The sequence below is a fragment of the Heteronotia binoei genome, chromosome 3 (genome assembly GCF_032191835.1).
Source record: "Heteronotia binoei isolate CCM8104 ecotype False Entrance Well chromosome 3, APGP_CSIRO_Hbin_v1, whole genome shotgun sequence".
Classification (NCBI taxonomy): Eukaryota; Metazoa; Chordata; class Lepidosauria; order Squamata; family Gekkonidae; genus Heteronotia; species Heteronotia binoei.
In genome coordinates, this window is record NC_083225.1 from 72673044 (window position 1) to 72698660 (window position 25617).

The 25617-nt window shown below is 43.3% G+C and overlaps 1 protein-coding gene across 1 annotated transcript in view; it reads right to left on the reverse strand.

Moving 5' to 3' along the window:
• Positions 1 to 18378, reverse strand: part of MAP3K15 (mitogen-activated protein kinase kinase kinase 15) — a 102086-nt gene extending 83708 nt beyond the window's left edge. Inside the window, exon 1 of the mRNA XM_060234040.1 lies at positions 18021 to 18378. Coding sequence (XP_060090023.1) covers positions 18021 to 18378 — 358 coding nt within the window. The remainder of the gene's footprint in view (positions 1 to 18020) is intronic.
• Between the last annotated feature and the right edge of the window lie 7239 nt (positions 18379 to 25617).

Sequence of the window (25617 nt, forward strand, 5' to 3'; positions counted from 1 at the left end):
CTGCATACTGGTTAAAACTAGGAAAACCTTGCTGTATTTTTCTTGAGGAATATTTCCAGTTAGCTATTCAGGAATAAGAGAACACCCGATGTTTTATAAAACTAAAATCAATTGATATTTTATTTAAAATGCTAACATAATATAACGACAAAATAAATTTAATAATTATGAAAAAATTACACTAAATAGACAGATCCAAGTAGGATCAGGTAAGTGTATGATGTAAATTTAAAAAGCATGAGTTTAAATTTGGAAATAAAAAACTGTATGGCATACTTTTTAAAAAGACATTTTATACACTTCTATGATGCCCCAGCTCCATTCCCTCACTCAGAGGGAATTTTCTGTCCATTTCCCCTTCCTTTCTGGCTGAACAGCCCTTTTATCTATTTTCTTCTTTTTTGAAGATGTATGGCTGTCCCACCCTGTCAGTTAATTGTATTTTGCTGCTGGTTCAGCACAGGAACTTGTGAGAAGAGACAAGATCACCTATTTAACATAAACTTCTGAAAATGGAACATGAGAGGCTTTAGAATGTTCAAAAATAAATAAGACATTTTATGCAACGTGTAAGGGAAAAGGTCAGGTGAAATCAGGATAAAATGTGGTAAATCAATAATGAACTCTGAGGTAATTTAGTAATTTCACTTTCATATGTTTCCAGCAAGTGAAAGTTCTAAATCTTTTTACAAAATCTTAGAACCTTAGACATGAGAGACTTTGGTTTCAGTGTATCCTAAGCACTCCAGTTCACTTTCTTGAGTTTAATTGACACATCAGGTTTCAGAAAGCTATGCATGATCAAGTACCCAAATTCCTTTTCTAAACACACCAGGGATCATTCCTCTCTTTGAGCTGTTTCTCTTTCAACTGAGCAGGGAATCTCTTTTCTAACTAGATCTATCCCTTTTCCAAATGGGGGTCTTCACTGATTCATCCCCTCCTCCTTGCTAATATTCCCAGTCCTCAGTATGAAATTGTTTTCAGTTGGAATTAAACTCTCCTCAGTCAAGGTTAAACTTTCCACAGCCAGGGCTAAACTCAAACTCAGTTCTCTTCAGCAGTCAGTTCCAAAGTCTCTCTACTCAGCTGATACTTACCAATCAAATTCATTCCCCCCAATTTTTTTTTATTGTTTAACTAAACATGACACAGCAAGTTAGTTTTTCATATAATAATTTCGAAAGTTAACATCACATGTTTAGCAAATTTTTACTATAAACAAAATTCTTCTACCATATTAGGACTCTCTTCTTGGCTAGCTAAGTATTTTAATATAAGAAACCAAGCTGGAACAAAATTTACTGAAGAAGTCTGAAAGTCAGCATCTGAAAGGTTGATTGTAATTTTTGCCATAATATATAAATTTCACAAATTTTTCAATGATGTAATTGTGGGCTTATTTGATTTTTCCCCATTGTATGCTATATTTTAGCCATATACAGTAAAATAGAGATTATTCAGAAGTTTGCAGGAGAACAATTCTTATTTTTCCATCTGTTTAAGAAAATATGCTCACGTTTAAGTTGGATGGTGATACATGTTATGAGTTTTATTCCACCTAATATCATTGTCCAAAAATTCTGAAGTTTAGGGCAATCTATCCAGCAATGATGACTAGGGAAGGCAATGGCAAACCACCCCATAAAAAAGTCTACGATGAAAACACCATGCTGCGACATCATCCCAGAGTCAGAAACAACTAGTGCTTGCACAGGGGACTACCTTTACCTTTCTTTTATCCAACAATGAATGTATATCCCTTGTTGTCTGCAACCTTTCCAACAAATTTGATTGGCAGAGAGGGAAATATGGGCTAATTTTTGTGGAGTGCGGTACCAAAATAGTAGTAGGCCTGTAATTTTAAATCTGTAATATTAGAAATAAAATATAAGAAATTCCAAATTGAATTCCATACTTCATCTGATAATACTCCTCTACGGAGTTTTTGCCAATGTGATCAGTATGGTAAAAGACTGTATTTTATATTTTAGTTAAAGCCACGTATAGAGATTCCGGTTATACCGCCGGTATAACCGGATGGGCAGGCTGGGCCCACCAACTTCGTCAGCCTAAGAGAAGGAAAACTCTAACATCAAACCCGGGCAGATAGAGCTCGTTAATGTAACACCTACCACCTGGAGGACTCGCTGCCGGCGTCCCGGCTTACTGGGCCATGGCAGATGACCCCCAGGTGAAAGGGTGGAGCCAGTACCGCGCACACTGCGCTTCACCTAAAAAATTCCTCTGCGCAGGCCTGAAGGGCATATCCACACACACAACCCACAACGCATCAAGTCCTGCAGCGATAGGCAAGGGGCGAAACGGCAGGTGGAAGGTGCCACTGGAAGCCGCAGTCCCGATCCTGCATGTAGGCGGTTCAGGATATTGGTCGCCTGATGCTAACCCGGAGACGAAAGCATCTTTCGGCAGCACCCTGAACGACCAAGCAGCCTTATCTAGGGACAGCACTGCTTGCTCCACATGGAGAGGGGCCTAGAAAAGGTGGCCTAAACAAAGCTCGTCTCCCCCACCCCAGTTGGCTAGCCGCGGTCAACGGGCATCCTTACTTGCGGTCGAAAAATAACAACAAAGAAAAGGCATGCACCTGCCTCACAAAGTGTGCAAAGACTAAAGCTTGCGTGTTGGAACATCAGAACCATGCTTGACACAGTAGGCAGTGGTCGCCCAGAACGACGCTCTGCTCTAGTTGCCCACGAACTTCTCAGGTTGAATATCGACATAGCAGCTCTCAGTGAGGTCCGTTTCCCTGAGGAAGGTAGTCTTCAAGAACACGGTGCTGGCTATACCCTTTACTGGTCGGGTAAGTCAAAGGCTGAGAGCCGCCTTTCTGGCGTTGGCTTCATGGTCAGGAACTCCATTGCCTCCAAACTCGAAAACCTTCCAACAGGTCACTCAGATCGCATCATGTCCATGCGCCTCCCACTTCAAAACAAGCAACATGCAACACTCTTCAGTGTGTATGCCCCAACCCTTCAAGCAGATCTTGCAGAAAAGAACAAGTTCTATGCTGATCTACGCAACCTCGTACGGAAGACCCCTACAGAGGACAAGGTGATCATCCTTGGCGACTTCAATGCCAGAGTAGGTAAAGACTCGGAAGCCTGGAAAGGAGTACTTGGCAAACACGGCATTGGCAACTGCAATGACAACGGGTGCCTCCTGCTAGAATTCTGCATGGAGCACCAGCTCACCATCACCAACACTATCTTCCAGCAGAAGAACAGTCTAAAGACAACCTGGATGCACCCACGGTCCAAGCATTGGCACCTTATCGACTACATTCTGGTGCGCCAGAGAGACCTTCGAGATGTCTTACACACCCGAGTAATGCCCAGTGCAGAATGTCATACGGATCATCGTCTTGTACGCTGCAATCTCCGTCTTCACTTTAAACCCACACCCAGGAGAGGAGGTATCCCTCGGAGGAAGTTTCAGGTTGGCAGCCTCCAGTCAGCCGAAGTTAAAGCTGCCTTCCAGGCAAAACTCCAGTCAAGAATTGAGGACCTCAGTTGCCCCACAGACCCTTCTCCAGAAGCACTCTGGGAACACCTAAAAACTACCGTCCTGAAGATCTCTGAAGAAGTCCTCGGGTTCTCCACAAGGAAGAACAAGGACTGGTTTGATGAGAACAATCAAGAGATCCAAGAATTACTGGCAAAAAAGAGATCTGCCTACCAAGCACATCTTGCTCAGCCCTCCTGTCCTGGGAAAAAAGCAACCTTTCGCGCTGCATGTAGCAACCTCCAGCGCAAGCTTCGAGACATTCAGAACGAGTGGTGGACCAAGCTTGCAGAGAGAACCCAGCTGTGTGCAGACACTGGTGATTTAAGAGGGTTCTACGAAGCCCTGAAGGCAGTATATGGTCCATCATATCAGGCTCAGAGTCCCTTGCATAGTGCAGACGGCCAAGTGCTCCTCACAGACAAGGCATCCATACTGAACCGGTGGTCGGAGTATTTTCAGGTTCTCTTCAGTGCCAACCGCGTAGTTCAAGATTCAGCAATCCACCTCACCCCACTTCAACCGGTGAAAACAGAGTTGGATGAGATCCCCACCCTAGAAGAGACTGTTAAAGCCATCAAGCAACTGAAAAGTGGCAAGGCAGCAGGAGTTGATGGAATTCCACCAGAGATCTGGAAGCATGGGGGCACAGCACTACATAGCTCACTTCACAAAGTACTTGTCACCTGCTGGGAACAAGGCAAATTACCACAGGACTTTCGCGATGCAATCATCATCACCCTATACAAGAACAAAGGGGAAAAGTCAGACTGCTCCAACTACCGGGGGATAACCCTGCTCTCCATCGCAGGCAAAATCCTTGCCAGAATACTCCTGAACAGACTGGTGCCCACCATTGCAGAAGAACTCCTCCCAGAGAGCCAGTGCGGCTTCAGAGCTAACAGGAGCACCACCGACATGGTATTTGTTCTCAGGCAGCTCCAAGAGAAATGCAGGGAACAGAACAAGGGTCTGTATGTGACTTTTGTCGACCTTACCAAAGCTTTCGATACCGTTAGCAGGAAAGGCCTGTGGCAAATCTTGGAACGTTTAGGATGTCCCCCAAGGTTCCTCAGCATGATCATCCAGCTACACGAAGACCAGCGAGGCCAAGTCAGACACTGCAACGACCTCTCGGAGCCCTTCCCAATAGGCACAGGTGTAAAGCAAGGCTGCGTTCTCGCGCCAACTCTCTTTACGATCTTCTTTAGCATGATGCTTCAAAGAGCCGCAGTAGATCTAGATGAGGACGATGGTGTCTACATCCGCTATCGCACCGATGGCAGCCTGTTCAACCTGAGGCGACTAAAGGCACACTCCAAGACAATGGAAAAACTCATCCGAGAGCTACTGTTTGCTGACGATGCTGCACTCGTCTCCCACTCGGTATCAGCTCTGCAGCATATGACGTCCTGCTTTGCAGAGGCTGCCAAGCTATTCGGCCTAGAAGTTAGTCTGAAGAAGACAGAAGTTCTCCACCAGCCTGCACCCCAGGAAGATTATCACCCTCCCTGCATCACTGTGGGTGAATCAGTTCTGAAGACAGTCCAGCAGTTCAGCTACCTGGGGTGCATCATCTCCTCAGATGCCAAGATCGACAAGGAGATTGACAACAGGCTGGCAAAGGCAAACCGTGCATTTGGCCGACTGCACAAAAGAGTGTGGAGCAACAAGAATCTGAAAAAAGGCACAAAGATCAATGTTTACAAAGCGGTTGTGATGACAACCCTCATCTATGGCTCCGAATCGTGGGTTTTATACCGTCATCACCTGCGACTCCTTGAGCGCTTTCATCAGCGCTGCCTTCGCACCATCCTCAACATCCACTGGAGTGACTTTGTGACCAACACTGAAGTCCTCAAGCGGGCAGAGGTTACCAGCATCGAGGCACTGCTGTTGAAGACGCAGCTGCGCTGGGCAGGGCATATTTCTAGGATGGAAAACCACCGCCTTCCCAAGATTGCCCTGTATGGCGAACTCTCCACCGGCCATCGAAATAGAGGGGCACCAAAGAAGAGGTACAAGGACTCCTTGAAGAAATCCCTTAGCACCTGTCACATCAACCATCACCAGTGGTCTGACCTAGCCTCAGATCGCAAAGCATGGAGGCACACCATCCACCAGGCTGTCTCTTCCTTTGAGAACACACGCATAGCTGGTCTTGAGGACAAAAGGAGATTGAGGAAGAATCGCACTGCTACAGGACCAACCCTAAATCAGACTTTTCCCTGCAGCCGCTGTGGCCGGACCTGCCTGTCCCACATTGGTCTTGTCAGCCACCAGCGAGCCTGCAGCAAACGTGGACTATTGCACCCTTCTTAAATCTTCGTTCGCGAAGCCAAGCCGAGAGCGAGAGAGAGAGAGAGACGTATAGAGATTAGATTTTTTAAATGTTTTTGAATATTTAAGGATTGTGAACATTTTTGTTATATGAATATTTAAGGATTTTTTAGGTTTGTGAATATTTAAGGATTTGATCAAAATCTGTTAACGGCTGTTTCATAATTTCAGTAAGAGAAATTGATTTGTTTGGTAAATTATATTAGCAGAGGTTAAATAAATCTGGAGCCTAAATACATCCTTGTCATGTCTTTTGTAACCAGGACTGGGTTTGTACGAAAACCAGTTATAAGACATCTTATTCTAATGGAAGCTGAAGTGTGTAAAAAAACTAATCAGATGTAATAATTGTTTAGGGATTCCCAACTAGTTTAACTGGATCCAAAAACTTGTGCATGAGACGTTATCAAAATCCATAAGAGCAGTAAACTTGGAATATGATGGATATTTGCCAGCAAGAAAGGAGAGAATGCAGCAGAGCAGTTTTTAAAGTAAATTAGTTCTGGCCCTAGTATTGACAAACTGTATCTCCACTACGAAGTTTAAGAACCTAAGAACATAAGAGAAACCATGTTGGATCAGGCCAATGGGCATTCCAGTTCAGAACTCTGTATCACACAGTAACCAGAACCAAGTGCCATCAGGAGGTCCACTAGACCTCCAGAAGATCTTCCACTGTTGCTCCCCAAGAATCAAGAATACAGAGCATCACTGATCCAGTGCTAATAGCCACTGATGGACCTCTGTTCCACATGTTTATCTAATCCCTTCTTGAAGCCATCTATGCTTGTAGCTGCCGCTGCTTCCTGTGGCAGTGAATTCCATGTATTATTTACTCTTTGGGTGAAGGGAAGAGATTAAACATCAAAATATCAGAGCACGGGCCTTTTCAACCGCGGCCCTGCCCTATGGAACCAACTCCCTGAGGAGGTGCGGGCCCTGCGGAACCTTGACCAGTTCCGCAGGGCCTGCAAGACCACCCTTTTTAAACTTGCTTACCCAGACTGCTGAAGAAGGCTGTTAATAAGGATCCGCCAATGCGGCTTAAAGATCTAGACTGCTGTATATAAACTGGCAGAACTAGCGTCAAACATCATCAGCACTGTCAGACTAAACTATTTAATTGTATAGACTGGTTTTTAATGTTGTTAAATAATGTTTTATATTGTTTTATATTGTTAAATTTAAAGGTTTTATTATACTGTATGTTATTGAGAAATGTTGTTAGCCGCCCTGAGCCTGCCGAGGCGGGGAGGGCGGGATACAAATAAATTTTATTATTATTATTATTATTATTATTATTATTATTATTATTATTATTATTATTATTATTTGTTCTAAACCCACTGTTCAATTTCATTGTGTGCCCATGAGTTCTTATATAGTGAGAAAGCAGGGCCAGCCCTAGGCAAAACTAATTTTGCCCACCCCTCTGCAGTGCCACACCAGAGAAGGGGTCTGAAGTTCAAATCCCTTTCTCTAGAGTCGTGCAGTAGCGGTGGCCTGATCCCTCCATTCTAACCTATGGGCCTATAGGAAAGAATGAAGTCCATTTTATCCTATGGGCCTTTAGAACAGAATGGACTCTCCTCTTTCTTATGAGCCCATAGGATAGAATGGAGAGATCGGGCCACCTCCACAGCTTGACGCTAGAGAAGAAGATTTAAACTTTAAACCCCTTCTCTGATGCTGCACCGCAGAGGCAGCATGATCCCTCCATTCTATCCTATGAACTCATAGGAAAGAATGGGCCAATAGGATAAAATTAAGGGGGGGGATCTACCCCCTGCTTTGACACCCAGGGGGTTCAAGGGCAGGGAGAAAGCCCCTGCAGCCCGTGCCTCTCGGGAGACTTCCAAGAGGTGCAGGGGGACTTGGAGAGACAGCCACTGGGTAGCTGCCTCACCGAGTCATGTGGGGAGTGCCCAATTTGGCGACCCCAATCCACCAGCACCATAGGCAACCACTTAATTTGCCTAGTGGTGGGGCCAGTCCTGTGAGAAGGGGAGAAAAGTACTTCTTTCTCTACCTTCTCTATCCCATGCACAATTCTGTAAACCTCTATCATGTCATCTCTCATTGTTTCTCCAAGCTAAATATCTCTTCTAGAACACTCAGTTCAAATGGAAGGATATCATTTGGAAGGATACAGTTGGATTGAGCATACTAGAAGCAATCACCATGTAATGATTTTCGATTTGGAGTGGTTTGAACAAAGTGAAACGTGAGCTGAAATATCACTGGTCTACCTATTGCTGCAAGGTGCAACGAGGTCATTTGGATGAAAGTGGATTTACTTTGGACTTAAACAAGGATTGTCAGGAGCAAAGGATCTTTATTTGCCATTTAAGTCAGACAGGCATCATTTGGAAAGGACTGAGTTAATTGTTTGGATTCTCTGTTCTGGTTTTCCCCTTTGTGTTTGTGTCTCTTATTAGAGTTTGTATAGAAGTGTGTTATTATTTATGAGTAACTTACATATTACTTAAATCTATATTTAAACTGCTATTATTATTAAATTAATATTATTAAATTTAATATTATTAAATATTTAAACTGCTATTCTATATAGCTGTTTTTCATTACTTGTACTTGAGGATTTGTCAACACGTAGGTATTGGCTTTTTCAGTTTCACCTTTTCTGTGGTCCTCACTTTTTTTACTCAATCCCCAGTTGAGGGCAGAGGATCTCTGGTTTGGAGGACCTCCCCTTGCTTCAGAGTTATCAGAAAGTAGGGGGAATGTCCTGGGGGCACTCCATTATACCCTATCGAGACCAGTTCCCATAGGATATAATGGACAAATGATGCATGAGTATCTGGGGCTCTGGGGGAGATTTTTTTGAGGTAGAGGCACCAAATTTGCAATGTAGTATCTGGTGCCTCTCCTTCCAAGTGTCAACAAAATTAGACCAGGTTGTCCAATTCTATGAGCCCCCCATATGATGCCCCATCTTCCATGATTTCCAGTTAAAGGAAGGCATTTAAAAGGTGTGTGGCCCCTTTAAATATGATGGCTAAAACTTTGGAATTCAATCGTACTTGTCACAACCTTGCTCCTGGCTCCACCCCCAAAGTCTTAAGACTCAAGACAAGTAACAAAGAACTAGAATTGCAAAGGCACAAAATCAGTATGGCATTCCATCAACAAGATAAAAATAAAAAAACACATATTTTGAAAGCCCAGCAAAGTTTTTGTGGAAAAGGTTGCCCCCTCCATTTCTTCATTTTTAAAAACAATTTTAGATTTTTCTGCAAACATGAAGGATCTTCTGGTAGACTGTGGCTATTTTGTGGATTTCCCTACCTAAATGAAGGCCAGCCCTTGAATATTAGCTATAGAGATTTCAGTTTTCAGTCATATTCATGTCTGAACTCACCTTAGCCCTTTTCAGATGCTATGACCGTACATACCAGGAGGCCACCAACTATTCATAGATCATCATGCAAGGTCTCCAATGCACAAATTTTCAACTTCAGTATCAGAACCTTAAAAAAACCAGAGTTCCATGCAGCATGTACCAAAGCTGTATGTGCATGCAAAGTCTATGCATTGCCTCTTTCAGACAACATGACAACTGAACATATCAAGAGAACAGCAAGTAGCACAGCATACAATTCCAGCGCTCTTGCCAGCCTCCCACTATATGCATTTATAATGTCTGAAAAGGGCCCTTACTTCTCTTACTTTCTTTGTACAGGTTTCTTTCTCCTAAAACCAGCACAATTCCTTCTGACACCAAGTCTCATTTTTAAAATCTCTTCCACCTCTAATTCACTCCTTCTAAAAGGATGTTTGAAACAGATTCATCTCATTTTCAGGACAATTTCTGCCACAATATGTTCTTCTCCTATTCTGGTGCTTTCCTGTCATCAGTTTGTATCCATTTCTGTCTTTTGCCCTGTCTTCTTCACTTAAACATAGATAAGCTCTCTTGGCAGACACTGTCACCTTGAATATAAAGCACAGCATTCATATCTGTGCAATAAATTTATTGTCCAAGCTAACTGTTTATGCACATATATACACAAAGATATTATACCTACCTGATGTTTATTGTGCTAAACAAACACAATAACAAAAACAAAACACAAAACCATGGTGACCCACCCAGGTTTTTTGGCCTCTGTTATCTACAATTTTTTAAAGACACCATGCAGTGAACTCCAGTACAAGCAAGTCAAATACTGCTATTCCTAAATATATACTAGTGTTGAGTTACAATTGTACCCAAATACTACATCTATCACCATTCTCCTAGAACATTCATCAGTGACTTAAAATAGCTGCATTGCTTATTTACAAATCTCAGGTGTCAAATGAATTACATTTGCTTTGGTAAAAAAAAAATTCTGATTATTTTAACATTAGAATGCATTTTAAATATATCAAAAGAAACATCATTGAAATCATAATCATAAATGACTAGTTTTTTAGATACAAACTGGTATTTTTGCTATAAATATCTAGAGAGAATACAAACCTGTTCGATTACATTAAGTGGGTGTACTGACATTAACTTTAGCAGGATGGAGATGGTACCCAGTGAAAGGTCAAATTTGTTACCTTGTTAATTCCTCTGTTGTTCTTCCAAATGACTCTTTTCTTCCTTCCCTTATATACCTCCAGAAACCTGCATATTGATGCCTTTTTTCATTCAAATCCATCCACAGCCTCCCCTTTCCTGTGAAATCTTTGACACTATATTATTTTCCTGAGTACAAGAAAGTTCAACTAGAATAAATGCATGTTCTTCCCCCATTAATATGCACCTTTCCCTCAGTTTGTTTTACTCATCGTGGAAAGACAACAGTTAGCTTGAACTTTATACTGAATTATGTATATTTATGGTGCTATGCAAATGTTGTTAATCTCTTCCTGTTTAGAGATTCTCTTGTTAGATGACTATTTAGTTACCATTTTTGTGCTATTTCTTTGTATTTTCCCCCTTGTCTCTTACCTTTAAAATTGATCTAGGTTTTCCTTAAACTAAAAACATCAATAATATTAATGTTAAAAGTAGGCACTGATCTCACCTATACAACATATTTTTCTCAAAAATTCTATTCATCATGGATAGATAAATTATGAGTTTTCAGGACAAAAGGTGTTGTATAGATGAGATCAATGTCAACTTTTAGCATGAATATAATAGGTATCCCCAAAATGTAGGGTCTCACTTAATACTACAAGCACTTTGTGCAACGCTTGTCCAACGCACCTGCCTAACTAAAGGAAAACTGTCTGGAGAAATATATCCAAATGAAAGTTTTAATGAATAGGCAAGTTTACATGGGAAAAATTATTTGGGAATTTAAAGATCAATAACAGCAACAAATTGTGTCAGCAAAGATCTTTGACCACTTGTAAAATATGCTCACTTGCAGCAAGCCATTCTCAACAGTAACATTATCAAGCATAGGTAACTTGTCTATCATTTGCTTACCAAACGAAGTTGCTAGAAGGCTCCTGAGCTATAGATGCCACTTGTGCAGCCATCAGCAGTGTGGGCTTTACCTCCCTCTGTCAGAGTTCTAATCTTTGGACCTGTTCACTTATTACTTTCCAGGGCAAAATCTCAACATTCCAGAATCATTAGTACATCTACCTATTATCACGAGCAGAATTTAATAAGCTCTCCTCCTGATATACCATATTTATCTGCCTAACACAACAGTTTTTCTTGGGATGGATTAGGATAATGAATCATCCAAGTCAGTTTTGTATTAAACTGCTTTGCACCGATTCACACCATTTGACCGTCTAGCTTGCTACTATCTACCCTGACTGGTAAAGCATATGATAAAAGTGAAGTTTGACTCATAACAGTTTATGCTGGAAAAAAACTGTATTAGTCTTTAAAGTGCTACTGCATTCCTTCTTAATCTGGCTGCCAGTGGCTCCCCAGGAACTCAGGCAAGAAAACACAAGTTTCCTAAAATCTTTGACACGGGAATGGCACAGGAACAGATTAATTTAATTTAATTATTTGTACCCTGTCTTTCTCCCCTGTGGGAACCCAAAGCAGATTACATAATTCTCTTTTCCTCACAACAACCCAGTGAACTATGTTTGGATAAGAAAGTTTGACTGGCCCACAGTCACCCAACGGAGCTTCCATGGCATGAGGAGGATTTGAACCATTATACCACACTGTCTCTCAAAGGGACAGTTCAAGAGAGAAAAAGGAGGGACTTTATTCAAACAGGCAAAAGTGTGGCAAATGACAGGAGGGGCTTCAAAGCATGGCAAGCTTTATGTGTAAAAAAGCAGGTGCTCTAACATGGAAAATTTATTTCCCACCAAACCATAAACACTTTTCACTTAAGTACTCATACCACACTGAATGGAACACAGCCAAATTAGATATGAAGACACAGCATACATATTTATAATCTTATCTTTGTACTACTGGCTTCAGTCACACTAACAGTAAAACCAAAAGTTTGTTACTAGCCACTTAAAAGCTTTTATTTTCCATCATGTTTTACCCAAAATACGCTGCATGAACAAAACTCAAACTATACACCAAGACAAGGGTTTCCAGGTCCAACTCAGGAAATATCTGGGGACTTTGGAACTGGAGCTAGGTAATTTTGGGAGTGGAGCCAAGAACTAGGTTGTGACAAGCAAGATTGAACTCCAAAGGGAGTTCTGGCCATCACATGTAAAGGGACTGCGTTCCTTTAAAATGCATTCCTTCCATTGGAAATAATGGAGGATAGGGGACCTTCTTTGGGGGCTCATAACATTGGACCCAGTCCAATTTTTTTTAAACTTGGGAGATTTCTTGAGGAGAGGCACCAGATGCTATGCTGAAAATTTGGTGCCACCACTTCAAAAAACACCCCCCCCCCCCCCCGAGCAGTGTTCCCTCTAACTGAGTTAGTGTGAGCTAGCTCACAGATTTTAAACCTCCGGCTCACACTTTTTTGTCTTAGCTCAGGAAGGATGACCCCAGAGCACACTAATTTATGCAGTAGCTCCCAACTTTAATGCCAGTAGCTCATAAAGTAGAATTTTTGCTCACATGTCTCTGCAGCTTAGAGGGAACATTGCCCCCGAGCCCCAAATACCCATGGATCAATTGTCCATTATACTCTATGGGGACTGGCCTCAACAGGGTATAATGGAGTGCTCAGTGACATTTCTTCACCCTTCCACACACACTTTCTAATAACTTTGAAGAAGTGGGAAGGCCTCCAAACCAGGGGATCCCCTGCCCCCAACTGAGAATGGGCAACCCCACCAAGACTCAAACAGGAAAGAACAGCAGCTTTCCTTATTAGTTACTGTTATTCTTTGGAACTTTCTCCCATGAAAGCCTACTTTACAACAACTCTGTATTCTTTCCGTTATAAAATGAAACCGCATCTGGTTTAGTTTTCTCTCTTGGGCAGCTAGTTTTCTTTTTGTATTATAGCTATTACTTTGTTGTTATGATTTTCTTTCTTTTTAATTTGATTATTTGATTTTATACACAATATGTTGCATATTACAAATACAAAAGTCATATGTAACAACAACAATGATAGTAATAACAATGTACAGAATAAGTTTTTGAGCTGTTTTGCCAAATGAAATGTAGGCTAGCTGCTCTTTGCATCTACAAAGACCTTGCTCCTTCAGCAGTGATAAGTGCTGTGCCAAACCTCACAGTTATTTTTAAAAATTGCTTTTATACAGCTAATTTACATTTTCAGCCTGGATGAGAATGGTTTGCAGCAGGGCTTTTTTAGAGCAGGAATGCACAGGAACGCAGCTCCAGCTGGCTTGGGGTCAGGGGTGTGGCCTAATATGCAAATAAGTTCCTGATGGGCTTTTTCTACAAAAAAACCTGTGTGAAACAATGTTGATGTCAGGGGGTGTGGACTAATATGCAGATGAGTTCCTGCTGGGCTTTTTCTACAAAAAAAGTCTTGGTTTGCAGTCCTGCACTATGCAAAATTGATTTATGCAATACAGCTTTGCAGCAAATTCTGAGTTCTTATCTAAACACATTCAGTAAACCAAAGTAGAGACAACAAAATCCAGAATTGTGCTGATTTCACTCTCCCTCTTTCTCTTTCAGTTTCTGCATGACACTGCCTCACAACAGAGATTTGTATGTGGAAAAATACTTTTGTTTGCACAATATTTATGCTGGTCTACTGGGTAGATGTCTGCTTTGGTACAATGCCACTAACTGTGGAGCCCCAGGCAGTGTTATATCCTTCTAAATCCATAAATCAATGGGCTTAGAAGGAAGTAATTCTAAGACTGCACCATAAAATTCTGAACAGATCTTTAGTAATTTTCTCCTACCACATTTCCTATTAGGATGGCTTCAAAATGGATAGTTATCAGCTTCTCCAGACTTGGGCCCTGTCTCTCTTCCTGCAGGCTGTTTTTCTAGACCCATAATTCAAAAAAAATCAAAGAAAGCTTTTGAACAAAATGCTATAGCTTTCAGAGATATTTTGTCTGATGTCCTAGTAATACAGTTTAAATATTTATTTATCATATTTATAGTCCACCTTTCTCACCAGGACTCAGAGCAGATCACAACGTGTGAATAGATAACAGGACATATGAATAGTTCATCTAATAAGCATAATGTAGGTTGATACAGTCACTATGGGGAGACACTGACTAAGCAATGTACTAGGACTAAGATTACCAAAGATTACCAAAATCTGAATGAGCACAAGATCCAAAAGATTGATATAATGAACAAAAATAATATTACCTCAGTAGAATACAGTGAAAAGACAGCAAAGTAATAACGTGAAGCAAAATCATACATACTCCATTCTACACGTAGTGGTATAATCCACAGCCTCTTTCCCTTTATAAAGGACTTTCCAGAAGAAGGCCGTTACAGTATAGTCCTATTAAATTGCCTGAAGAACTCCGTACTACATAATTTGCAGAATAACAGAAGAGTGGCAGCCTTCCTGACCTTCTCAGATAGGCCATTCCACAGGGGACAGAAAAAGCACATGTATGGGGAGGTGTTGATATTGTCCATTTGCAGGGTGCCACCTGCAGAAGGCCCTGAGCAGAGGAATGAAGATTATAGGAAGAGAATAGAGGGAGATGAGGTGGAAATATGAGAGTCCAAGGCCAAGCAATGTCTTGAACTGAAGCTAGTAGCTGATAGGCAGTCAATGGAGAGACTGCAGAACAGAGGTGATGTGCATGTTCCATCTAGAACATGATAATAACCACTATGTACCAACTGGAACATCTGGGTTGACTTCAAGGTCAGGGAGGAGGATATGGGTCCCAGGTTCAGTTCCTGGCATCTCCACTCAAGGATCAAGTTGTAGGCGATGGGAAAGGCCTGAGACCCTGGAGAACTGCCTCCAGTCTGAGTAGACATACTGACCATGATAGACCAGTGGTCAGATATCACTTGAGTCAAGATAGGGGTTATCTTCCAGTACTGACAAAATTGGAAGAAAACTTTTTTTTTTTTGCAGCTGCTTTAATTTTTATATACCAACACAATGAATAGTTATGAGGGACCAAAATATATCCATAAAGAGCAATAAATAATTTTCAATGAATACGATTTAAATTGCTGTAAGTGTTTCGTAAATCAAGTGATGCAAATATAGGTGGGATCTGGGCCAAGAAAAAGAGAATAATTTCATGTCAGGTAATAATTTGGAACAAACCAGTACAACCACACACACACTTTCAATTCTGCTTATCCACCTGTGTATGGGCTAAGGTTGCCAGGTTTTGAAAATGCACTAGTGGGGTTGGGTAGGATGGAGCCTTCAGGGGGTTAGGCAGAGCTCCCCAGCATGATGACATCATGCAGAAGTGATGTCATCACACTGAGGCAGTCGCATGGCGACACTCAGGTTTTAGGGTAAAAAACTATGGTAACATCACCCTCAAACTAGAGTTTTTCCCAAAAAGCAAAGCATCGCCACACAATGTCCCCAACATGATGACGTCACTTCTGTGTGACATCACTGTGTCTGGGATGTTGCGTGGCTACACTGCTGTTCAGGGGCAGATTCTCACCGCTAGCCAGCTGGCTGGTGGTGGGCAGAAACCCCCAAAACTGGAGGATCCCCTGCTGAGACTTGGGGAATGGCAACCCTATCTTGGGCTTTAGCACTAGTGATATACTCTGTGTTCATATGTTTATGTATCTTCACTTTTTGCTTAGCACTTCCTATAATTTAGCTTTATGTTTTTTAAACAATTGTTTTTATTTTATTTACTTTATTTATATCCCACTTTTCTTTCCCAATGGGGACCAAAAGAAGCTTACATTGTTTTCCTTTCCTCTGTTTTATCTTCACAACTACTACGTAAAGTACATTAGGATGAGAGTGTGTGATTGGCCTAAGGTCACCCAGCAAGCTTCCACAGCACAGTGGGGTTTCAAACCTGGACAAAAATCCTAGTCTGAAATTGTGAGGATATGCAGCCCCAATGCTGTATGGTGTTTACATTTTTAATTTTAAAAATTTCCTAACTGAAAACATCAACATGAAACAATAGGCAAGATTTTTTTTGCAGTAACAAATGAGTCTTTTTGATTAAATTGGTCAAAATATTTACTTCCCTTTTTACTGTGGATGTGATGAATGTCCCAAGAGAAACAGACTGCTAAGAGCTTTGCTGACCAAAGAGAAAGAAGAACTAGTTAGTCACAGAACATGAGGGCCTGCCATTTACTTGCATAACTGGTATAGGCAGGGGTTGTTTTGTAGAAAAATAGGTGGCGGAGCTCATCAGCATAACTCATTAGCATATGCCACCCCCACCCCAGCCAAAAGCAGCCTGATGCAAGAAAGGAGAGCCCTGGGCGAGCAAAACCTGCTTGGGCTGGCTAAAGATCCAGCCAACCCAAGCAGGTCTCGCTCGCCTGGGGCTCTCCTGGGCTGCCCCCCCAACCAGCCTAAAGTCCAGCACCACACAAAATCAGATGAGAAGTGGAGAAAGGGTCACATGGGCTTCTCCAGGGATTAATGAGGGCTGTTGGGGGCATGGCAAAGCTCCTGCTGGCTGGCTGGCTGCTCTCCTAATCCAGGGATTGTTATGCAGCTACATCTACTATTCAATGGACAAGGTAAGTGGGGAGGAAGAGGTGGAACCCCCAGAAAGGTTCAAGAGCTGCGCTCCTGTGAGCTCCTGCTGAATCTGAAGCCTGGGTGTAGGTATAGTACTGTGGGTCAGGAAAGCAGAATGAAAGCCATCCTTGCTCAATCCAACAAAAATTCTGCTTCATATGCATAAAAGTCTGCTTCATCATGTGCATAAAATGAAACCCCAGTATTTTATGTGTAATACATTGCATCTTAGGTAGTTCTTGCTAACTTTGATTAGCTTTGGTCAATTGTTGCTCAAGCATGTTGTGAAATATTTAAAACACAGAGTTTAAAATTAGTAATAAACCTGTTAAAGTGCTAGAAACACATCCCTTCCCCCCTGCTACTCCTAAGCACAGCCCACAAAAACTGGTTACTATCTAGAATGCATGCAGTCCATCATACATGTTGAACACCAATGCTTGAAATGCATAATCAAAACTTTTTAACTAGTCTTTATGAGCAAAGGGAGGTTAACAACAGCCTGACTCACACATAGGCAATTTACTCAGGGCTCTTGTCTCTTGCACCGTTGCACAGAACGGGATTCTAGGCACAGATCAATATCTCCTCCTAGGCTAGCACTGCAGCGCAGAAAAAAGCTTCACTTCAGAAGTACCCGCTTCTGCACAACGACTAAGAGCACCGGACCCCAGTCTTCGCCGCATTTAGATGGAGAAAAGGCCTTTGGCTGGGGTTACTGAGTGGTGGCACCAATTCGAACGTTCAGATCAAACGATCCGCAGGCGAAAGTTTCTTGAATGGAACCAAATGAATTTCACTTAAAAAGCAACAACAACCAAAAACGATTGGGTCGCCGTGTCTTCTGCTCGGCCGCCCTTCGACCCGCGGGAGGAAGGCAAAGAGACAAGCGTCCTCCTCCTCCTCCTCCGCGTTTCCTCTCTGTTCCTGCGCCCACTACCCTGCTTAAGCTGGTTGCGAAGCGCCTGCCGAGGGGGGGGGGAGGAGGAGAAGGGGAACTTTTCAATGCTCTGGGCTCAGGCGCACTAAGTTGCGCCGCTTGGCTCCCTCCTCTCCCCTTCCCTTCCCTCGACTCACCGGCGTCGTAGAAGGTGTCCAGCACGGCCGTCTCGCCGAAGTCCAACTCGCCAAAGTTGAGGGTGGCCAGCTGGGCTCCCTCGGCCTCGCACGCCCGCATCAGGCACTGCAGCGCCCCGCCTTCAGGGCTCCGGGCCCCCGCGCCGCCTTTGGCACTGTTGTGGTCGTTGAGCACATAGACGGCTCGCAGGGAGCGCTGCCGCCACCCCGGCCCTCCGTTGCACTCCCCGCCGCCCGCCGCCTCAGAGCCGGCCAGTGCCTCGGGACCGCTCGGAGGGCTGAGGTGCTGCTCAGAGTCCCCGCCGGCGCCCTGTTGCTCCCCTGCAGCCGAGGCGCCGCTGCCCACCGAGCTTTCCATGGGGCTCAGGCGGCCGTGCAATCCGGGGCAGGCGAGCAGAGATCCCCCCCCTCCGCCCTTGAGGTCGCTGCCGGGAGCCCGCCGCCTGCCTGCCTGCCTGGGGCGTGCAGTCAGAGAGAGCGCGGCGCGGCCAAAGCAAACTTCTCTCTCGCCAATGGGAAAGAGCCTCGCCTCCCGGGTGGCGCCTCTCCCTGCCCGCCGAAGCTGAGCTCCTGCCGACTTTGTGTCACTTGGCGCAGCCAGCCGGAGCGCGGCTCCCCAAAGGACTGTGCTGCCCGGGGAGGGGGGGAAGGGTCAACAGGGCAGCAGCCCTGCTCTGCCCGGGCCGCGCAGCTGCTCTCGCCGCTTGGCGCCTGGCTTTCAGCCGCATCACCTTCGGCTCGAGGTGTTGAGGGTGGTGGGTGGGGCATCAGGGCCCCGCCCCTTTTTGCTTCTGCAGGTGCCAGCCTTCAAATGGTTAATATCAGCAAATGCTGGTGCACATAGGTCCTTTCTGCATTTTGGTTCCTGCCTTCTGGAATGGCCTGCTTGAGGAGCTCTGAAAAGCTCCCACTCTCTGGGCCTTCTGGAAACTATACAGGCTTTTCCATGCAGGCAATAGGATTGCACTGTATGTACAAAACTGTTCGTAAACTTACCTGGATAAGTGATTGGGACTGTGGTCTATACTGCTGTGTATAGTTTATTGTAGCAGGATGCTATTGCGTAATTTCTGTACTGCTTAATGTATCATATTAATTCTTTTGCAATGCTTTAGTTCAGTCTGGTGGTTCCAGATTTCTACAATCCAATGCATTGCTAATTGAATGTCTCATTTTGGTGATTGCACTGACTCACATGTGTAATCTGCCTTAAGGCCCTGTGAGAAAGGCAAACTGTGTGCAAATAAAGTTAGAGGTCCATTGTTTCTGATTTTTATAGTTTTATGTTGAACAAATGTTTCAGGCTCTAAATTCAACCATTCCATTACAGTGTATGACAGAAGGAAAATGAAGTGGGAAAATTAAAAAAAAATAATGTACTAGTTTTTTGTTTAGTTTATGTTCTAGGGTTGATTTATTTTATTACTTACTTTACATACCACACTCTTCCAGTCTCTGACTAAACTCATAAACCCATAGACTCCGGCTAAACCACTGAAGGCTATGAGCAGGAGCTAACTGGGATGGAGATATATGGCTCTGGAAAATGGCCACACCCACTAATCCTCCAGAAGGTGAAGGGAAGAGGCAGGCAGCTTGCCTGCCCAGTAAGTGCCTCTTTCCAAGTCCCATGCGAGCCCCAAGCCAACGTTCCTTCTAATTTTTTTCCTCTACTGAGTGGAGCAGTTCACATCCTGAACAAAATAGAGCTGCTGTAATCTAAAAATGGATTGCTGCCTTGTCATTGTGAGAGGGCTTGCACAGTTCAATGAGGCTGTGGGCTATGCCATGCAGGGCCACCCAAGATGGACAGGCCACAGCTGAGAACCCAGACAAAATGTGATCCACTGGAGATGGAATACTCCAGTGGAGATGGATACTCCAGTATCCTTGCCAAGAAAACCCCATGAACAGAAACAAAAGGCTAAAAGATATGGCACTGGAGGATTAGCCCCTCAGATCAGAAGGTGCCCAATATGCTACTGGAGAAGAGCGTTCAAGTAACCACAGAAAGAGTGAAGCGGCTGGGTCAAAGCTGAAAGGACGCTCAGCTGTGGATGTGTCTGATGGTGACAGAACAGTCCGATGCTGCAAAGAACAATACTGCATCGGAACATGGAATGTAAGATCTATGAATCAAGGTAAGCTAGATGTGGTCAAACAAGAGATAGCAAGACTGAACATCGACATCTTGGGAATCAGTGAACTAAAATGGACGGGAATGGGTGAATTTAACTCAGAGGATCACTACATCTATTATTGTGGCCAAGAGTCCCTTAGAAGAAATGGTGCGGTCTTTATAGTTAACAAGAGAGTGAGGAAGGCAGTAATGGGATACAATCTCAAAAATGACAGAATGATCTCGGTCCGTATCCAAGGCAAACCATTCAATATCACAGTAATCCAAGTCTATGCCCCAACCACTGATGCAGAAGAGGCTGAAGTGGACCAGTTCTATGAAGATCTACATTACCTTCTAGAATTAACACCAAAAAATATCATCATAGGGGACTGGAATGCCAAAGTAGGAAGTCAAAAGTTGACCGGAACTACTGACAAGTTTGGCCTTGGAGAACAAAATGAAGCCGGGCAAAGGCTAATAGAGTTTTGTCAAGAGAAAAAACTGGTCATAGCGAACACCCTCTTTCAACAACCTAAAAGGCGACTCTACACATGGACATCACCTGATGGGCAACACAGAAATCAGATTGATTATATACTCTGCAGTCAAAGATGGAGAAGCTCCTTACAGTCAGCAAAAACAACCTGGAGCTGACTACGGCTCAGATCGTGAGTTACTCATTGCAGAATTCAGGCTTAAACTGAAGAAAACTGGAGAAGCCATTAGGCCATTCAGGTTTGACCTTGATCACATCCTTTGTGAATATACAGTGGAGGTGAAGAATAGGTTTAAGGAACTAGAGTTGGTAGACAGAGTGCCTGAAGAACTATGGACAGAGATTCGTGACATTGTACAGAAGGCAGCAATCGGCACCATCCTGAAGAAAAAGAAATGCAAGAAAGCAAAGTGGCTGTCTGATGAAGCTTTACAAATAGCTGAGGAAAGAAGGAAAGTGAAAGGCAAAGGTGAAAAGGACAGATTCACCCAACTGAATGCAGATTTCCAGAAAACAGCAAGGAGAGATAAGGAGACCTTCCTGAAGGAACAATGCAAAGCAATAGAGGGAAATAATAGAATGGGAAGGACAAGCGATCTCTTCAAGAAAATTGGAGAAATCAAGGGAATGTTTCGTGCAAAGATGGCTATGATAAAGGACAAAAATGGTAGGGACCTAACAGAAGCAGAAGAGATCAGGAAGAGGTGGCAAGAATACATAGAAGAATTATACAAGAAGGATCTCAATGTCCCGGACAACCATGACAGTGAAATCGATGACCCTGAGTCAGACATCCTGGAGTGGGAAGTCAAATGGGCTTTAGAAAGCATTGCTAACAACAAAGCGAGCAGAGATGATGATATCCCAGTTGAGGTATTCAAAGTCCTAAAAGATGATGCTGTTAAAGTGATGCACACATTATGTCAACAAATTTGGAAAACACAACAGTGGCCACAGGATTGGAAAATACAAGTTTATATTCCAATCCCAAAGAAGGTAATGCCAAGGAATGTTCAAACTATCGCACCATTGCATTCATTTCACATGCCAGCAAGGTCATGTTAAAGATCCTACAAGCTAGGCTTCAGCAGTATGTAGATCGGGAACTACCAGAAGTTCAAGCTGGGTTTCGGAGGGGTAGAGGAACTAGAGATTAAATTGCCGACATTCGATGGATTATGGAGAAAGCACGGGAGTATCAGAAAAGCGTCTATTTCTGCTTCATTGACTATACTGAAGCCTTTGATTGTGTGGATCACAACGAACTGTGGCAAGTCCTTAAAGAAATGGGAGTACCAGACCACCTCACATGTCTTCTGAGAAACCTGTATAAGGGTCAAGAAGCAACTGTCAGAATGGGATATGGAACAACTGATTTGTTTAGAATAGAAAAGGAGTTCGACAAAGATGTATATGGTCACCCTGCTTATTTAATTTATATGCAGAGTATATCAGACGGAATGTTGGCCTGGATGAAGCATAAGCCAGAATTAAGATTGCTGGGAAAAACATCAACAATCTCAGATATGCAGATGACACTACTCTAATGGCAGAAAGTGAAGAGGACCTAAAGAACCTCTTGTTGAGAGTGAAAGAGGAGAGCACAAAAGTAGACTTGAAACTCAACATAAAAAAAAACTAAGATCATGGCACCTGGCCCCATCACACCTTGGCAAATAGAAGGGGAAGACATGGAAGTAGTGACAGACTTCACATTTCTGGGATCCAAGATCACTGCAGATGGTGACTGTAGCCATGAAATTAAAAGATGTTTGCTCCTTGGGAGGACAGCTATGGCAAACCTGGGCAGTATAATAAAGAGACATCACCTTGCCAACAAAAGTCCGTATAGTCAAAAATACCATGACCTTGCTGGCATGTGAAATGAATGCAATGGTGCGATAGTTTGAACATTCCTTGGCATTACCCTTCTTTGGGATTGGAATATAAACTTGTATTTTCCAATCATGTGGCCATGGTATTCCCAGTAGTAATGTATGGCTGTGAGAGCTGGACCATAAGGAAGGTCGAGCACAGAAGAATAGATGCTTTTGAGATGTGGTGCTGGAGAAGACTCTTGAAAGTCCCTTGGACTACAAGAAGATCAAATCAGTCAGTCCTAAGGGAAATCAACCCAGACTGTTCCCTGGAAGGTCAGATGCTGAAGCTGAAGCTCAAATACTTTGGCCACCAAATGAGAAAGGAGCACTCCCTGGAGAAGATCCTCATGCTAGGAAAGACAGAAGGCAAAAGAAGAAGGGGATGGCAAAAGATGAGATGGATGGACAGTGTTATTGATGTAACAAACACGGAATTGAGCAGACTTCAGAGGATGGTGGAAGACAGGAGGGCCTGTCGTGACTTTGTCCATGGGGTCACAAAGAGTTAGACTCGAACAACAATCTTAAAATGGACAAGGGGAAGTGCAAGACCCCATGTGGCTCTGTATTGCTGCTGAACAGAGATTCTTGTGTTAATTAGAGTGGCCACTCAAATGCACAGTTTAGAGGAAACACTGCCTCAGGCACCACCTCCCTCAAGCATGGTGGGCTGACCCAGCCAAGGTGGGGAGCACTGGCTTAGCTAGCTATAATGGCCAGCCCCCTCATGGAATTTAGAGTAGTTCTATGTAACTTGCCATTTAAACAAATGTCCTTCATTACAGGTAGCTTTAGCTGGATTGGCACCTTGATTGCATTTATACAAAAATCAAATAAGATGTTGGACCAAGGCTCCTGTAATTTTCTTTCTCAAATATCAGAAAGGGAAGTTCTGATATTGCACTAAAGAGGTTATTTCCCCCCCCCCCTAAATAAAACTAAATGTTGCAACTCTTGTGTAACCAAATCCTGTCCATGTTACTTAATGAGAAATAAAGAAGTGGAACTTTTAAAAAAGTAGTGCAAAATATTTATGGCAAAACATAAGGATTTCTCAACCCATGGGATTAAATCTCATGTCATTGTGTACAAGATTATTGAAGATTGGCTTTTGGTTATTTTTCTGTACTTTCTTAAAAGAACACCAAACAACTGTGTTCTCTTTTTTTTCCTTGACCAGATTGTACTTTTATATTGATACATAGGACTGATGGGTGAACAAACTGAAACTGAATCCAGATGAGGAGGTGATGTTGGTTGGTACACAGGAGATGTTCTTGAAGCAGAAGCCATCAGAGAACCTGTTATATTTCATCCAGCTTCTTGCTTGCTGCTGGCTGCAATAGCTCATGGAAACAGTTACACTGCTACATGGCTTTCCCCATGGGTAATACCTGTACATTTCTTCTCCAGTGGAGGTGGCAGGGAGTGGAAAGAGTGTGCTGGAACTAATACTGCTGTGAGAAAGTCCAGCAGCAGGCTATCCAGTTCAATTTCATAGACAGGCCAGACAAAGGCAACTCTTTGAAAAAGCAATCAAGTCAGAGCTTCCTTTGTAGCTGTAGAAAGAAGCCATGTAGAGCTGGGGACAGAAAATTATTGCTGAGTTTTGTACATTACTCCCATCTGTCTTGTCTACCACTAATGGCAGTAAACAGTTCTTCCTGCTGCCATGATAATCTGTGGCAGCAACTTGCAAACATTTTGCTGGAGACATTGCAGCAAAGTCTAGACAGAAAAAGTTACATTATGATAACATCATCAACATTGTTAAATTTCATTTTAAAAATATGTACCTTGAGTACAATTTTTAGCTGAGCCTCATGAGGGCTTTGGTTTACCACCTATCTAGCATTCCATTTGTATACTTGTTTTTTTTTATAACAGCATCCCTGTTGCAAATCAAGAGATTGAAATGAAACTCAATACACACAATCACAGATCAATATATCTAATTCTCATAGTGGCCCTGTTATACATATATGCCTTAAAGTATGTACTTCCTGCTGGCTCATTGGAGCCAGGAAAGCAGAGCTTGGGGACTGTATAACAATGGGTAGTGGGATCCAAATACCTGACACCCTGCACCAATCACAGACCCCTGCCTGTTTGAATGGCAGGCTAGCGCAGGAGATTAGAGTTGTATATAGGTTTGGCCCACAGGCCCTTAGTCAGTCTTTGTTGGAAGCAGCCTTCACCATGCTTTCTGTAATAAAGAGCTGTCCTCACCACAATCTCGTCTCTGCAGTGCTTTGAATCCACTATATAATAGGCCCCATCTGCAAATACTTAAATCCACAGCTTGGTACCATTTCTTCTTCTGCCCACCACAGAGGGTGATTTCCTGAAAGCATGCAGGTGGCTGGACAAGCAGGATAGGGAGATACGTCCCCACCTTCCCATTAGAAATGGGCACTAGGCATCACTGCTGGGAGCCCTACTCTCCTTCTCTGCCACCGATACAAAGGCAGTAGCCCCTGAAGCAAATCAGAGTCTCCATTGTCCTCACCATGGCAGACCTCACTTCTAAGGCATTAGCACTAAAGCTGGGCTGGAGCTGCCTCCCCCCCCTCACCATCCTTCCCCCTGTAAAGGCAAGGCAACAATGCTGGAGGTGAATGGGTGGATAAGCCTCCATCCTCCACTGTCCTCTCTCCACCACTGGGCCTGGGGAGAGGGACAGCTGAGTGAAATTCCCCATGTGAGTCTCTTGGTAGGGGAGGAAAGTGGTAAGCTGTCCAGCAAATTTGCTGGCCTCTTCACACAGGACCGTATCGACATGTTTTTTGAGCGGGGCAAAATTAAAAAATGGCGCCCCTTTATGGGCCATTCTGTCTTATGGTCCCATAGGATACAATGGACTCCATACCTAATTTGACGGCCCCTCCCGTCAGTGCCCAAGGCAAGCACCCACCTCTGCCCCCCCTAGATTCGGCCCTGTCTTCACAGCATTTAAATATTCTGGCTTCATTTGAAGAATCCGTGATGGAAGAATGATCAGGGTTAATAATAAATGTGCAATATGTTCCTTGATTACTGAAATTTCAAAATGTTAATTGTAACAGACCTTTGGGACATAAACACATTTCAAATTCAAGC